The sequence below is a fragment of the Anabrus simplex genome, chromosome 2, assembly GCF_040414725.1.
Source record: "Anabrus simplex isolate iqAnaSimp1 chromosome 2, ASM4041472v1, whole genome shotgun sequence".
NCBI classification, from domain to species: Eukaryota; Metazoa; Arthropoda; class Insecta; order Orthoptera; family Tettigoniidae; genus Anabrus; species Anabrus simplex.
Window position 1 is genome coordinate 704,584,200 of NC_090266.1, and position 16,408 is coordinate 704,600,607.

Here is a 16,408-nt window from a genome sequence, read left to right on the forward strand (position 1 = left end):
TAAAGAAGGGCGTGTGAAATGTTACATTCAAGAAACACATTTTACACACCCACATTTCACTCTCAACTGGTGTAAATAATAATTATTCTATGTAAAGTATTTATAAGTCCGGCCCCGCGGTGTAGGGGGGAACGCGTCCGCCTGTCACCCGGCGGCCCCGGGTTCGATTCCCGGCCGGGTTAGGGGTTTTCAATTGTAAATGATTAATATCCCTGGCCTGGGGACTGGGTGTTCCTTTCCCCTCATTCAACACTTTACACTTCCGCCATTTACCAAATACACGCAGGTTCCTCACATATGGTGCAAGTAGGGGCAGAAGATCTTTCTAGGTCGACGCCCCGAACAAATAGCATTTTAATTTTATTAAATGTATCTATAAGGTATTTTCTGAATAACCAATTAATTTTAGAACTTTAATAACTTTCTTCTTCTTTACCTGTTTACCCCCAGGGTCGCCTGCGCAAGGTACTGGTCCTCCTCTCCAGTTGTATCCTCCGACCCAAAGTCCCACTCTCCAAGACACTGCCTTTGATGTGGTAGAAGTGGGATCTCTCGCTGAGTTCGAGGAAAAAACAAAAAGGGTAAACAGATTAAGAAAGACAGAAAGAAAGAAAGAAAGAAAGAAAAATTATTATTATTATTATTATTATTATTATTATTATTATTATTATTATTATTATTATCGCCAAAACTCTACGTTAACGATAACCACAATAACACAAAAAATATTTAATATTTTATGGCTAATGATGTTCTCCTTGTTCTTGTAATTTTCGTACCACCGAGCTATCAGGGTAGGGACGTGAAACGATAAATCCAAGGCTCTCCGAAAACAACACAGGTGGCGTTAGTGCATCAACGGATTTTCTTTAAAAATGATTTTATTTCCTACGGCAAGTTATAGGATACATAAATAATTACAGTGTTGCTTAAACAGACATAATGTTTAAAATAAACATCAGACACCAAAAACTACAAACACAAATCTTTAGAGACGGACGACTATTAAGGATATCCAGGTTTAAAAAAAATAAAAATCACTCGTGATCTGTCATTGTAAAATGAAGAACAGAAAGGCCATTCATTTTCGTCTGTGTCCTATAACTACTGTACAATTACATCGTTAAATTAAATAATTAAATCGAGAAACAAATAAATGCATACATAAATAAAATAATATGTACACATGTCTGCCTGCTGTCATTTCTTGATGGATACAGTACATTTGCATCCATCTCTTGGCACAGGCCAAAGTTAAGTGTAGCTTCCACCGAAGCCCCAGTCAACATCCATGGCTGTTACAATATGGAAGTTGCTGGGGTATGGGTTGTGCTGAGTAATGACATTCAGAGCATGACTAGTGCATCTAAATGTTATGAAATGTGCTGCTCATAGGTTCAGTCGTGCTGCAATAGTACTTTCTGACCCACTGAGGAAAGCAATGGCAAACTACCTCACTCCTCATCTTGCCTAGTACGCCTAATTTTGGTGCTGCCATTGGTTTTTGGGGTTTTCTTATAACCGCATAACCTTTGGTGGTGCTATTTGAGGATCCAACCAGCCTCTGGGCTGATGACCTAACAGACAGACATGTACACATGCTCTGCCATCACAAGTTAAGAACATAAAGTCCATTGAATTCCTCCTGCGCTCCAGAACCATTATACACTGTGATTTTTTGTCTTGCTGTCTTCAGAAACTGCCAAGAACATTGTAGAAAGCATCTATCTTTGGTCTGCGCATAACAAAGAAAGCCCATTGTTAGCCAAACTAGGGCGAACCTGTTTTTCCTGTTGGGTATGTCCAAAATTAACAAGATACGGTACATATCATTAGGGTTACTGGAAGATGTTAACTGCTGCACCATATTAAGTGCCCATTGCCAAATGTCTATCATACCATCACATCGTGTTAGTCTGTGGAGTTGTGTGTCAGTAGTTGGAACCTCTCATTTTTTACACAAGGGTGACTGGACCAAGTTGTGGAGAAATTGTTTCTCCTCAGTTGGTTTGTCTTGGATGGCATTGTTTGCTGATCATTTCCAGTCTGTTGGGATCTCGTGAGTTTTAACCTGCTTCCAGATAATTTTCCAGTTTTTAGGGGGAGAATTTTTCCATGATCTGTGGTGTGACAAGATGACCGTTTAAAATACGACTGTAGATGATTTTCGTGGGTGGAATGCACTGCCGATTCACATGAGGATAGAAGGATTCAATAGTATGCAGTACTTGTTTGAAGCTTGAAGTCTGAGGTGACGTCCAAAAGTACATATATATCTCCCAGTCCGTTGTTTGCCAGTAGAATTAATCTCAGAAGCAGAACCTGACATTTAGCGGAGACTGCGATGAGCCCTAGACCTCCTTGGTCAACTGGTCTTCTGAGCTGATTTCTTGATATACGATAGATGTATCCTCGCCATAGATAACAACGCATTCCAAGTCCCGCTCTTTGCGTATGTTTTCTGAAATGACAGAGCGAATGAATTAATGTGCCATACTTTCTGTATTACACTAAGATCCCTGCTGAGATGCGTCGTCATTGTGTTCCGGACAGTGTTGATGACTGTAGTCCAATTCTTTTCGACTGTCTCCTGAAAATTGCCCGTAAATTTCAAACCGAGAATTTTTATTTCTTCTTTTACATGGATTTCAGCAATTGTTATGTGGTTTGGCCAGGTACCGAGTGGTAACAAGACGGATTTCTGATAATTCACTTTCGCGTTGGCGGCTCTTTCGTACACAGATATTATGTCAATCAACTGATCCGCTTGGACTCGGTTACGTAATAAAAGTGTTATATCGTCAGCATACGCTCGGACAGTAAACATATTGTGCGGACTTGGTACATCCATTAGGATGTGATGGACAGCTCGAATGAAGGGTTCTACACTTAAGGCGAAGAGGATAGATAGGGGACATGCTTGTCGCACTGATTTTCGTATCGGAATTGGTTTGGAGAAATGACCATTTAGGAGTATTCTAGAATGAGCATGAGTGTATAGATTTCTAATGATACAATATGTTGACTGTGGAATATAAAACATATCGAGAATCGTGAACAAATAACCATGGTAAACTCTATCAAAGGCCTTTTCAAAGCCAAAATTAAGTATTGCTGCGTCAGTATGGGGGTAGTGTTTACATAATAATGTAGCATCGCTAATTGCATGGAGATTAAAAGTTATTTTCTTGTTCGAAATGCCACACGTCTGCCTTAGCTGGATGATGAAATGAAATGAAATGTCGTATGGCTTTTAATGCCGGATATCCCAGGACGAGTTCGGCTTGCCAGGTGCAGGTCTTTCTATTTGATGCCTGTAGGCGACCTGCGCGTCGTGATGAGGACGAAATGATGATGAAGACAACACATTCACCCAACCCGGCCGGGAATGGAACCCTGGACCCCCTGAACCGAAGGCCAGTACGCTGACCGTTCAACCAATGAGTCGGACAGCTGGATGATGGTTTCCAAGAACGGCCGTAACCTGTTGGCGAGAACTTTCATAAATAATTTGTAGTCTGCATTTAGGTTATAGGACGATAGTCTGATAAATTTCTGGGTACTGACACATTTTGAATGAGAATTATTATTCCTTCGCTGAATCCAGTTGGTTCTTCTAAGTTGTTTAATAGAATGTTCATTCATTCTAAGAGCGTATCTTTAATGACGGGCTAGTACATTTTGTAGAAGGTGTAGTTGAGGCCGTCTAGGCCGGGAGCTGATCTGTCACTTGCAGTGCGCAGGGCCTTAAGAACTTCTTCCTTGGTAATTGCACGGGACTGCTGCGGTTTTCCTTCCTCAGATAAACGGTGATCTAAGTAGGATATTATTTTGATTTGGTCGGGTATAGATACCTCACCTTCACTACATGTTTTCTGGAAGTATGTTTCGGTTTCAGTAATGCAGCCTCTTGTAGTGGTAAGAATCGTATTGTCTTCTTTAATTAACGAGTGAATGTATTTATTTTTCACGTTATTCTTTTCGGAGGCAAGGTGGTACAATAGTGCTTTCTCTTCATGTATGACTGATGTTGCACGGGAGCGGATGATTGCTCCTCGTAGAATAGTTTCCCGAATTAAGGGGATTCGGCGTTTTACTGCGGTAAATGATTCGATACGTCATTTCCTGCTTGCTGGCAGGTGACAAGATCGTTAAGAATCACGTAATAAGAATGCAACGTATGGCGTCTGTTGATGGCCTTTTCTACTCCCTTACGTTTGAAAAAAAACTATGAATAACTGGCTTAAACTTGTATAGCCAAGACTTGATCGAAATTTGTTCACCTCTTCGCACTCTAGTTTCCAGTCATACCACGCTAAGGAAAATTCATTTCGTATAGCCTCGTCAAATAATAAGAAGCTGTTTATTTTCCAGTAACCCCTTCCCATCTGTGCCGCATTTCTGTGCCCCGCAGTCCTTATCACTACTGCATGATGATCGCAGGATGGCGCAACATTAACAGATACTGCTCGGATGTGATTCGCTGATTATTATTTACATAAAATCGGTCGATACGTGAAGCAGCCGTACCTTTGAAGGAAGTATATTCGACTCTGTTACCATGAATAAATTCCCACACATCACAAAGTCTAAGTTCCCGATATACTCGCCCTAATGCCGGGGAGGGATGCAATTCACCTGTCTGATCTTTTGCATTTCATACACAGTTGAAATCACCTCCGAGAATAATGTTATCATTAATGTGACGCAGAAAATAAGGCAATGCCTTCCGAATGAAATCTTCCCGTTCCTGGCTTCTGTGTGTTCCTGATTGTAGATGTATATTAATCATCAGTGTATTATCTTCGGTAAGTATGGATAAGATTCTTCCACTCTGGTGACATTCACGGTGTTTGATAGTTATCCCTGCTCTATAGACTATGGCAGTTCCTTTTAAATTTTCTCCTGCATTGAGTATATAAGTGTATTGAGATCCAAGGAATGCTAAGTTCGTGACCTTAACCTCTTGCAAGAAAACTACATCTAAATCATAATCTTTTTTATAAATTCGTTTAACAATACCTGCTTGCTTTGACTTTGTAGGCAGTTTACATTCCGAGTACCGTAGCAGCTAACTACTGACATCACAGCTAAGGTTACCAAGAAAAGTACATTAGCGGCTTCCATACTCGTTTGGCGTTATCGGACAGCACATAAATATATTTCAGATTATGTCTGCGGAAGACATTTACTTAAATTTGTTACTTTCTTCCTGTCATTCCCCTCAACCTGTCTTTTAAATCTTGGATCGCTTTGACTAACTGCATGGTTGGATTTTGACATGGTGGTTTCCATTAAACTACCTTCTTCATCGCCTTCTTTATTTTTGTATTTTGGGGAATGTGTCTGCAATGACTGTGTTGTGGTGTCACTTTTTAAGCCAGTCATTGCACTCTTATGTGCCGGAAACTGTTCGCTGAGAGGTTCACAAAGTGTTATCTGTTTCTGTGAGGGTAGCTCTGGTAGTACACGCGTGCACATTAATGGGTGTCCTGACATAAACATTCAACACTGCCCCACTCCAGTACAGAAAAGAGGGGAGGAAGTGAAGGGGTAGTGTTGAAGCCACTCCGGTACAAAACAGGAGGGAAGGGTGTGAAGGGATAATGCCGAAGGCGCAGTGACCCACCTTCTCGCTTAACGCATTGCTGCATGTAGACAGCCCACTATAAGACTTTGTTGTGTTTGAAATGGACACAGTGGAGAATGTATTGAAGTACAGTATTAGGTAACCTACTCTGATAATAACAGTATCAAGAGTTAAAGGAGGTTTTTAACCAAAAAGTATTTGATACTAGTTAGAAGTATATTGTAGCTGCGTTATATCGGGTCGTAATTTGAAAATATAATTTACTGGTTCGTAACTTTGTTCTGGATGTTACTGAAGTTACCACTTCGGATATAGAATTGCGATAAATTCTATAAATAACAAAATGATATGCTAAAATAAGATGTTGGTGTATAAAGTATTTTAACTGTGCAAGCATTTCTTAATAAAAATAACCGAAGATATTTTACTTCTTGAGCAGTAAGAAAATACATCTGAAAATAACTGAATATCATTAAAATTCAATTTCCATAAAATACAAAGTCGTGTCTTGAACAATACAACAAAAATGCCATTATTTCAACATCTAAACATAAATAATCATTATAAAATTAACAAATGTTTGCAGAAATTTCTTATTGCTAGAAAATATATAAATAAAATAAGCGTACGGTAAAATAATAAACATAATGCACTGTTCATAGTTACATCATTTCAAGAAATGAAAAATGGAAATTAACACATAACTAATTGTGAAATGGGTATTAAGTAACTAAAGAGTTGTGTAAAATGTAAGTGACGGGTTCCTCCTCCCTTCGAGAACATTAATAACCAGCCCATGCCCCGTTACTCTTGATCACTTGCTCTGGCCGCTTGGGGATGGAATCTATTAGATGTTGGAAAAGGTCTGGCTCAATCCTTAGATTGCCCAAACTCAATGGCAGTGCATTAACAAAGCCGCTCTTGTCCTCTCCTGACCTGAAACCCATGTGTTTAGCATTCTTGCCCAAACATGTTCTATTATGTTTGTGTCAGCCGACTTGGGAGGCCAGTCAAGCACGTAAACGTCAGGATACTACTGTTTTTATTTCTTTTTTAATTTTATTTACGTCGCACCGACACAGATAGGTCTTATGGCGACGATGGGATAGGAAAGGCCTAGGAGTGGGAAGGAAGCGACCGTGACCTTAATTATGGTACAGCCCCAGCATTTGCCTGGTGTGAAAATGGGAAACCACGGAAAGTCATCTTCAGGGCTGCCGACAGTGGTGTTCGAACCCACTATCTCCCGCATGCAAGCTCACAGCTGCGCGCTCCTAACAGCACGGCCAACTCGTCCGGTAGGATGCTGTTTGAAAAAAGCTTCGGTTACATGTGCAGTTTGAACAGAGCAGTTATCTTGCACAAACTTGATAACGGGAATTTCTTCTACGGGGTAAATAGCTCGAACACTAGGAAGAACAGCACCTTCTAAAATGTCCACATATTCACAAGCAGTCATATATGGAGTGACTTCTAACAATTTTCCTGGACCGGCACCACTTATCCACCCCAATACGCCACGTGTGACGTGATACGACTGATTAGATACCAGGACAAAGGACTCTCCATAACGCTTTCCAAGTAGATGCCAGCACTTCAGCTGTTTACCTGGATCGGAAAAAGTACCTTTTCTTCCAAACAAACTGAAATTTCCCATTCCTGTCGTGGAGTAACACTTTCTTGTATTGCAAAGCCTACGCGAAGTTCTCTGTGGGTATGAAGTCACCCCTTTTTCGCAGATCGGCGATTGTGAATACCTACAGCGTGGAGTCGGCGACTCACGGTAGTCCGGCTTACTGGCAATGCCAATGCGGCAATCCCATTACGGATAGTCGTAAACTGAGAATTGACCATAGTTTGAACGATTCCAGCATCCTGTTCAGGAGTAGTTCTTCTAGGAGCTTTGTTACGTGTCTTACAATCTACCAATCTTTCTTCACCTCGTTCTTGCCTTATTTCTATCTATCTCTAAATTGTCTTAAGACTGCATGGTATTGCTTGGTCTATTGCCTGGGGACCATGTGAGCCTCCTACATGACAATAAGTGTACTAAGTAAAGTATTTTTGTTTCATTATTAAGTGTACGAATACGTTTTACTATGATTGTATGTCTTCGTAGGAAGGAATGTGTATTTAAGCGTGATACGTACTGCACGTATACCATTGTTAACCTTATATCGAAAATTGGAACTACATGTTTCATCACTTACTGAAAGTAAAGACCGTAGGTCGGTAATGTTTTTGAAGTTGAGGCAGAGGTAGTCCTGAAACCTGTGGTAATGTGATGGGGAGGGCTACGGGGTGGAAGGAGTACCTTTGGTTGTAGGGCTCTTTTTTCATCTGTTACGTTAAAAAACAAGGCATCACAGTTATTTGTGTTCGGGAGAGAATTAGTTTCCACTTCATCCAGTTTCAAATTTTCAAAGATCCACTCATGGATTTCGTAGGGTGTGGTCTTGGAATATATCGTTTTGTGAATGATGCGATTTTATTTTTCCTTTCAACTATCATCTTTCCGTAATGTCTTTAGTTACCTGAGCGTATAATACGTAGAACACATAAATTAAACAGGCTTCCCCACTTCACTGTAAGGCTCCGCACTTGTGCACACTTGCTCGAGGTACGTGTTTCTCGTGCTAAGGCTTACGCGGAACTAGTTGTCACTGGAGTTGGGGGGGCGGGGTAGTTCCAAAGGCAGCAGTCGCGACTCTGTTCGTAACCCATCCCTAGTTCCGAGTCCCCGACTACAGGCACGACTGAAAGAAAGAGAACATTATCACAGAGATTTTTTGATTTCTTGGCTGGTTAATACGCAGGTTTATCTACAGTTTGCTCCAAAATGTGGAGTGCACTTCTACGTTTTCAGAACGAGTTTAATCGCTGAATATTTGCTCTAAACTCCGCTTATCACTTTTATAATTTGATGGAACTACACGTGTTTTTGTAAAACTCTGTATTGAAAAATGTATATTAAATATTAAGGCAACAAATATTTCAATATTATCCCTCTACTGCATGAATCATTAGTTTCCGTTTGTTGAAGAAAAGTCAAGCTCTAAAGTTCAACTTACGTTCATTGTTTTAGATATATCAACAATTATAACTCTATATTCTATATTCTAACACTCGAATGTGATGTGATTTGCCGTAATGAGTATATATATGATTTTTCACAATTTAACGCTCTTTTAACATTCAAAGACCGAACATTACTGCTTTACTGGCCATGGGTACGTATTGCAAGTGTAGGTACACTTGCACGACCGTAGGTCGGTAATGTTTTTGAGGTTGAGCCTCAGGTACTCCTGAAGCCTGTGGTAATGTGATGGGGAGGGCTACGGGATGGAAGGAGTACCTTTGGTTGTAGGGCTGTTTTTTCATATGTTACTTTTAAAAAACAAGGCACCACAGTTATTTGTGTTTGACTGTACAGTTACACACATCCATCTCCTAATGTGCATAACGAGGTATGGTGTATTCTCAGTCTGATCTATTCAAAGGTAATTACTGGAATTCACTTGTGCTTTATGGGGGAGAAATTGCTTCTAAGAACTCAAGCATGGGACGACGTATACGAAGTTTGACGCTTATTGTTTCCTGCAGGAATGCGCTCTGTTTTTGTGCTAGGAAATGTACTTTCTCATTCTAAGGGCTGCCTAGGCGTGGTTTTAAATAATTTACTTATAATTTTTATTTGAAGCATAATTATATGTATTGTTATTCTAATACAATATATTTGTCTTACCAGGTCTAGTTCGAAGTCGAGACGGCAGCAGAGATGATTCAGGCACCCACTATATGAATCTTCCGTCTCCTAATGTGCAGAACGAGGTATGGTATATTCTCAGTCTGATCTATTCAAAGATAATTACTGGAATTCACTTGTGCTTTATGTGGGAGAAATTGCTTCTACCTAATGATTTGTTAATGGGTAATGAGCTGGGTAGCGTAGAACGCTGGTCTTATGAGCACAAGCTGTTGGGTTTGATTCCGGCTCAGTCCGGTGGCATTTGAAAGTGTTCGAATTCTCAAGCCTCGTGTCGGTAAATTAACTGACGCGTTAAAGAACTCATTCGCAACACAATTCCGACACCTCAGCGTCTCCAAAAACGATAAAAGTAGTTCGAGGGACGTAAAATCAATAACATTGTTGGTATAGTTTCCACTTTTAATCCCTTAACTCGCTGTCCAACATCACGTTTTGACTAAGGATACCGTATCCAAGTTTTGTTATAAAAAATAACAATTGGGTAATGGTATGTACGACACAACCGTAACATACTATGAACAACATTTGTCTTCATGAGTAAATTTCCTCCTGATTTACTTAATTTTATTTTTAATAACTTGCTATTTAGAGCTGAAGTTCATATTTAGAACTGCTGGCTTATATTGCTCTAGTGCTTCTTGTCTCTCCGTGGACGTTTTTAAGTTTAACATATCTTTGTTACGTTGAATGCTTTGGCTTTACTTGCTTTATCTCCTCCGAGCTTTGTTCATGATGCCCATTATCCACTGAATTATCCTCCCTCATTTGCCTCTTGGTAATTGTTTCTCTTCTCTACTATATTATAAAACTTGTATTTCGTCGCTGCCGGGACAAAACCTCCTATGTGAAATATTTTAGCTCAGAACTTTGGCCGGTAAGGTTCTGTCATCTAAGGTGCAATATTGTGTGAATACTGTCAAGGCGTTCTCCTTCTTCATAATGTATGTACTGCGGGTCAGTATATTTTCAAAAATATTATCACTAGGGCACGGATTTTTTAAAAATGCATATGCGCATATGCAATTGCATATTTTGACATATTTTGAGGGTTAGTGCATATTCTAGACGTAGCAGCATATTCCGGTATATAATGTCTGAATTTAAGGGCAATTACAAGAACTACTAAAATAAATCTGTTTTGTACATCCCATGCTAGTTGCCTATTTTATGTGCATCCCTCGTTAGTTGGTATTTTCGACTGCCTGTGTAACGGCACTTTACTTCCACAACTGACAATGGCAACAGATAGTTTAGGTGTGGGTACGCAGGCTGGACTTCCCTGAATTCCTTTCTCTACCACAGCAGATAATAATCTCAGGGGGCTGGGCACTTGGTCAGGACAGAAGTATCTTCAGTTCACTAGTTACGTTCCATTTTAATGCCCTGCATCTAATTTCTAAAAGTGTTAGTTTTTAAAAAATGCCTAAGGAAAAGAGCAGCAGAAGAGATTTACTAAATCAGTGGGTGTCGGGTAATAGGGACTATTCAACAGATGGTGTCATCGTGTACTGTCAAGTTTGCTCAAAGGAAGTGAAATGTGAAAAGAAATTTCAGCTTGAACAGCATTCAAAAACAACTGCACATATTAAAGCAAAGGAGGAGAAGAACAGCACACCACAACGACTACTTCTTACATAGGTAAAGCCCAAGTCCTGTAGTCTTAATACATTTTCAAATGATCTTTGCAGGGCTATCGTATGCAGCAACATTCCATGGAATAAATTAAACAATCCAGTTCTGCGATCATTTCTCGAGAAATATTGTGTAAATCAAAAAATACCAGATGAATCAACTCTTAGGAAAAATTACCTACCTCCGCTATATGAATCTACCCTGGAATTGATCCGTTCCGATATCGGAAGGAACTGTGTCTGGATATCGGTGGATGAGACAACGGATTCGTGTGGCCGTTACATAGCAAATTTCGTGGTTGGTAAATTACATCCAGACGAACCCGGTAATGCCATATCTTCTTGCTTGTAAAGTACTAGAGAAAACCAACCATAGCACAATAGCAAGATTTGTAAATGATTCTCTGCGACTATTGTGGCCATCTGAAATTGAGACTAATTGTTGTAAAGTGCTTGTACTGCTCACAGATGCAGCTTCGTATATGTTGAAAGCAGCAAAGGCCCTCCAAGAATTTTATCCAAAACTCATACACGTAACCTGTTTAGCGCACGGATTACACCGCATTGCAGAAGAAATACCCCGCACAGTTTCCAGCTGTTAACAATTTAATTGGATGTGGGAAGAAACTGTTTCTGAAAGCACCAGCTCGTGTCCAGTTCTACAAAGATTGTCTACCTGAAGTTCCTTTGCCACCTGAACCTGTCCTGACTAGGTGGGGGACATGGTTTTCTGCAGTATCATTTTATCAGGAACATTTTAATGAAGTGAAAGAAGTGGTTACAAAACTTGAAGATGGACATATTGCGTGTGTCCGTGATGCAAAAGTTGTGTTTGAAACCGCTACTGTTTATCAAGATGTGAATTTCATTCATGCACATTTTTCTAGACTTCCAAAAGCCATTGAGAGCTTAGAATCTTCTGGTACTCCCCTCCATGAATCACTTGATCTCGTTTAAAAAGCTGCATCTTCGTTTAATTACACTCCAGGCGAAATTGGAGAGAAGATTAAATGCAAGTTAGAAAAGGTGTTGAATTCGAACCCAGGACTGAAGAAGATTAAATTAATTAGTCAATACTTGAGTGGAACTAGGGTATCCTTGCCATATGTATGCTCCGAAACGTTGGTGCCCATGTATAAGTACTGTCCAATTACGTCAGTTTATGTAGAACGATCATTTTCAGCCTATAAACTCATTTTGACGGACAACAGACATAGTTTGTCTCCAGAAAACATTGAAAGACTACTAGTTACCTATTGTGATGCTTCTTTTTGCAATAAATGATACCTGTAAATAGGTAAGTGAATAAAATGGCATGTTTTAAGAGCATATTTCCTTATTTTCCGTGCATATATTCTATCTTTTTAGTGCATATTTGCATGCATATTTTCAGGTTTTTAGTGCATATAAATCCGGGCCCTAATTATCACATAGGAGGTTTTCTCCCGGCAACGACGATTTATTCTTGATATAAATACCGCCGGTTCCATAATTTAGGGGTAACGAGCCTGCTTCTTACTCAGAGACTCCGGGTTCCATTCCTGGCCAGGTCAATGATTTGCACCTGGATCTGAAGACTAGTTCAAAGTCAAAATAACTGAAGAGCTATCTGACGGTGAGATAGCGGTGCCGTTCTAGAAAGCCAAGAATAACGGGCTGGCCATGCGTCACCTCGTAATCTGCAGGCCTTCAGCTAAACGTGGCTAAAATCCCCGATCCACCCGGGAATCGAACCCTGGGCCATTTCAAACGAAGGTCATTACGCTGACCATCTTTTAAATTTGTTTATTTATACACGGTAGTGTACCTAATAGGCCTGCATATAAAATAATCACATATTTTAACATATCCAAAACACAAAAAGGAAAACACGAACAAACAAACGAAAGGCGTCTTCGCTATTTTTACATGAAAATGGTCCGACTCGTTGGCTGAATGGTTAGCGTACTGGCCTTCGGTTCAGAGGGTCCCGGGTTCGATTCCCGGCCGGGTCGGGGATTTTAACCTTCATTGGTTAATTCCAATAGCCCGGGGGCTGGGTGTTTGTACTGTCCCCAACATCCCTGCAACTCACACACCACACATAACACTATCCTCCACCACAATAACACGCAGTTACCTACACACGGCAGATGCCGCCCACCCTCATCGGAGGGTCTGCCTTACAAGGGCTGCACCCGGCTAGAAATAGCCACACGAAATTAAAAACATGAAAATGAAATAATTTTTCTCTGAATATCTCACTAATGTCGAACTTGAGCCTATAAGCAACAACTGTAAAAACCACACAAACATGTATTTTAGTTGAATGGAATCTTTCTGGATAACAGAATTTTTACATTCAGAACCTAACCAAATGTTTACCAAACACTGATTTTAGAGATATCCCTTTCACTGCCTTCCATCTTTCTTTCCGAAGGTGATCCAGAAAGCCTGTGAGAGTAGTGTCAATAAACATATTCCGACAAAAATTCAAATGTATCTCTCCAGCAGTGAGCCACATCATAGTGTTTAGTTGTTGAACTGGAGCTCCTTTTAACTTAAAGTCTTGCAGTATTCCGTTATAATCATTATCAGACCCACTTACTTTTTATGATGCTGCATTTGTTTTGAACCCACCGCCGAATCACTTCTGCACTTGCACGTTGGACTAGTTCACGCGATGTTCACATTCCGGACATCTATCCTGGGGACTAAGTCCGTATCGCTTCAGCTTTTCGGGGGTGGGAATAATCCCATAGAAGTACTCCTAGACTGTTGTTCGCCACTCAGCGGGAAGCCAATTACTTTGAAGGTTCTTTCAAATTGTTCGCCAGGCCCTCTTCTGATATTTCTGCTGCATATAAGGGATAAACCTGCGTTCTTGAAAATAAATTTATAAATCGTCTGAATGGTGCTCGAAGCAGGCAGTATTACACTGTTTTCTGTCATACAAATTATTACTGCCATCTCCTTCCTAAAAAAAACTTCGATTTCCTGACTGTGTCGTATAGAATTAAGAGTAAGGGACGACATATACACATTATCAAAGAAAAAACCCGAACCAAACCCCACGGCACTTAATACCCTTGAAAGGGCTCTGGCCTGCCCAGCGACCGCTGCTCAGCCCGAAGGCCTGCAGATTACGAGGGGCCGTGTTGTCAGAACGAAGCATCCTCTCGACCGTTATTCTGGGCTTTCGAGACCGGGGCCGCCATCTCACCGTCAGATAGCTCCTCAATTCTAATCACGTAGGCTGAGTGGACCTCGAACCAGCCCTCAGGTCGAGAAAAAAACCCTGACCTGGCCGGAAATCGAACCCGGGGCCTCTGGACGAGAGTGAAGCACGCGACCCCTATACCACGGGGCCGGCACATTATCAAAGGGTTTACCAAAATCCAGTTTACCAGTCATACGTTTAATCAACAATTCTGCATATTTGCATTCCACAGCGACTACATGTAAACCACCTAGACATTCTGGAAGGTTTAATCGGTTACGTCACATTCAGTAACAGTAGCCTGACCACATAAAGGAACCTATTGCCTTTTCCCATTTGTAGACATATCGTATGTGGTGTGGGTTGGACTTGGGTGACATACCACAGCCTAGAGAGAGCAAATGTATTTATGTACCATACTTTTTTAATTAGGTTTAGTTTTTTTGGTAAAGATCCTGTAGTTGAAATCTCAGTTGCTTCAAAAGTAAAGCCATTTGTGATGTATAGTTTCTTTCATCTCTGGAAAAAAAGAATTATTCCCAACATTTTACACCTATTTACAACCCGAAGGTGGTGAACATAATGATAAGGTGGAAGACTTCGCGAAATTAACACTGTGTATATATATACAGGGTGTTAGGTGTATACGTGCAGATATTAAGCTAGTCGGCTAAGAAAAATACATCTCATAATATATGCTATGTAATTTTTACCTTGTCCTATTAGTTTGCCCATAACTGAGCCAAATATTTCAGGACCTAATGTGTTTTGAACGGCCGTAGCAGGATACGCCGGTGATGTCATTCTGTCCACGCGTAGCGGAAGTACAGTAGCCGAGTATAGGGCTTGTTGAACCTGTTTCTTATCGCAGGCCAACACATGTTGTTGTGCACTTCCCCTAAAGGCTTGGCAAGTAGAAGAGGATGACTCACGTGCCAGGTCACTTGCTGTACTCGAAAACCGGTGTAGGGTACTCTGTGTGAAAAGTACACAGAATCCTTACAGTGACGTCGAAGATCCGTACAAGCACATACGTGCGAATCAAGTGTTGTGTATTTGTGTGCGATTTTTAAGACGTCAATGGCATTACTCAGTGATCCAAGCTGACAAAAGGAAAGGAAATGGTTAATAAGTAAATGAAATATGGGCGCAACATTTCTGTGCTGTTATTGCGACAGTCTACGATGAATTTCTGACAATAGACAATTCGGGTTGTCTATGCTTATTCATAAACTTTTTAGGTCATTGAAAGGACGGTGGACACTGAAAGAAAAGGCTATAAGTATTCAGTGAAATTGTTATTAATGAGACAAATTTCAAAAACCGTAGTTGCATCCATCGTGAACATTGCTCGAAGGAAAAAGACCTACTGTGGAATTACCGCCGGGCATTTCTAATAGAAGGCTTATTCTTCTTTTTCCTAATCTGTTTACCCTCCAGGGTTGGTTTTTCATGGGACTCAGTAAGGGATCCCACCTCTACCGCCTCAAGGGTAGTGTCCTGGAGCGTGAGACATTGGATCGGGGATACAACTGGGGAGAATGACCAGTACTTCACCCAGGCGACCTCACCTGCTATGCTGAACAGGGGCCTTGCGGGGGTTTGGGAAGATTGGAAAGGATAGACAAGGAAGAGGGAAGGAAGCGGCCGTGGCCTTAAGTTAGGTACCATCCCGGCATTTGCCTGGAGAAGGGGGAACTACGGGAAACAACTTTCAGGATGGCTGAGGTGGGAATCGGACCACCTCTACTCATTTGATCTCCCGAGGCTAAGTGGACCCCGTTCCAGCCCTCGTACCACTTTTCAAATTTCTTGTCAGAGCTGGAAATCGAACCCGAGCTTCGGGGGTGGCAGCTAATCACACTAACCACTGCACCACAGAGGCGGACGGAAGGCTTATTACTGAACAGTAAGTACCGATAGGTAAAATGATGACTGTAATGGACCCGTTTAATTAGAACTTCCGTAAAAATACTACTACTACTACTACTACTACTACTACTAATAATAATAATAATAATAATAATAATAATAATAATAATAATAATAATAATAATATCTTTACGTTCCACTAACTAATTTTCACGGTTTTCGGAAACGCTGAAATGCCAGAATTTTTGATCGCAGTATTTTTTAATGCAAATAAATCTACAGACACGAGACTGACGTATTTGAGCACCTTCAAATACCACCGGACTGAGCCAAGACCAAGCCTCCCA

The 16,408-nt window shown here is 40.7% G+C and overlaps 1 protein-coding gene across 1 annotated transcript in view; it reads left to right on the forward strand.

Moving 5' to 3' along the window:
* The window catches only part of LOC136863663 (rho guanine nucleotide exchange factor 11), a 673,199-nt gene that overhangs the window by 399,550 nt on the left and 257,241 nt on the right, over positions 1-16,408 (forward strand). Inside the window, exon 3 of the mRNA XM_068226029.1 lies at positions 9,339-9,421. Within this exon, the coding sequence (XP_068082130.1) occupies positions 9,339-9,421 (83 nt within the window). The remainder of the gene's footprint in view (positions 1-9,338; positions 9,422-16,408) is intronic.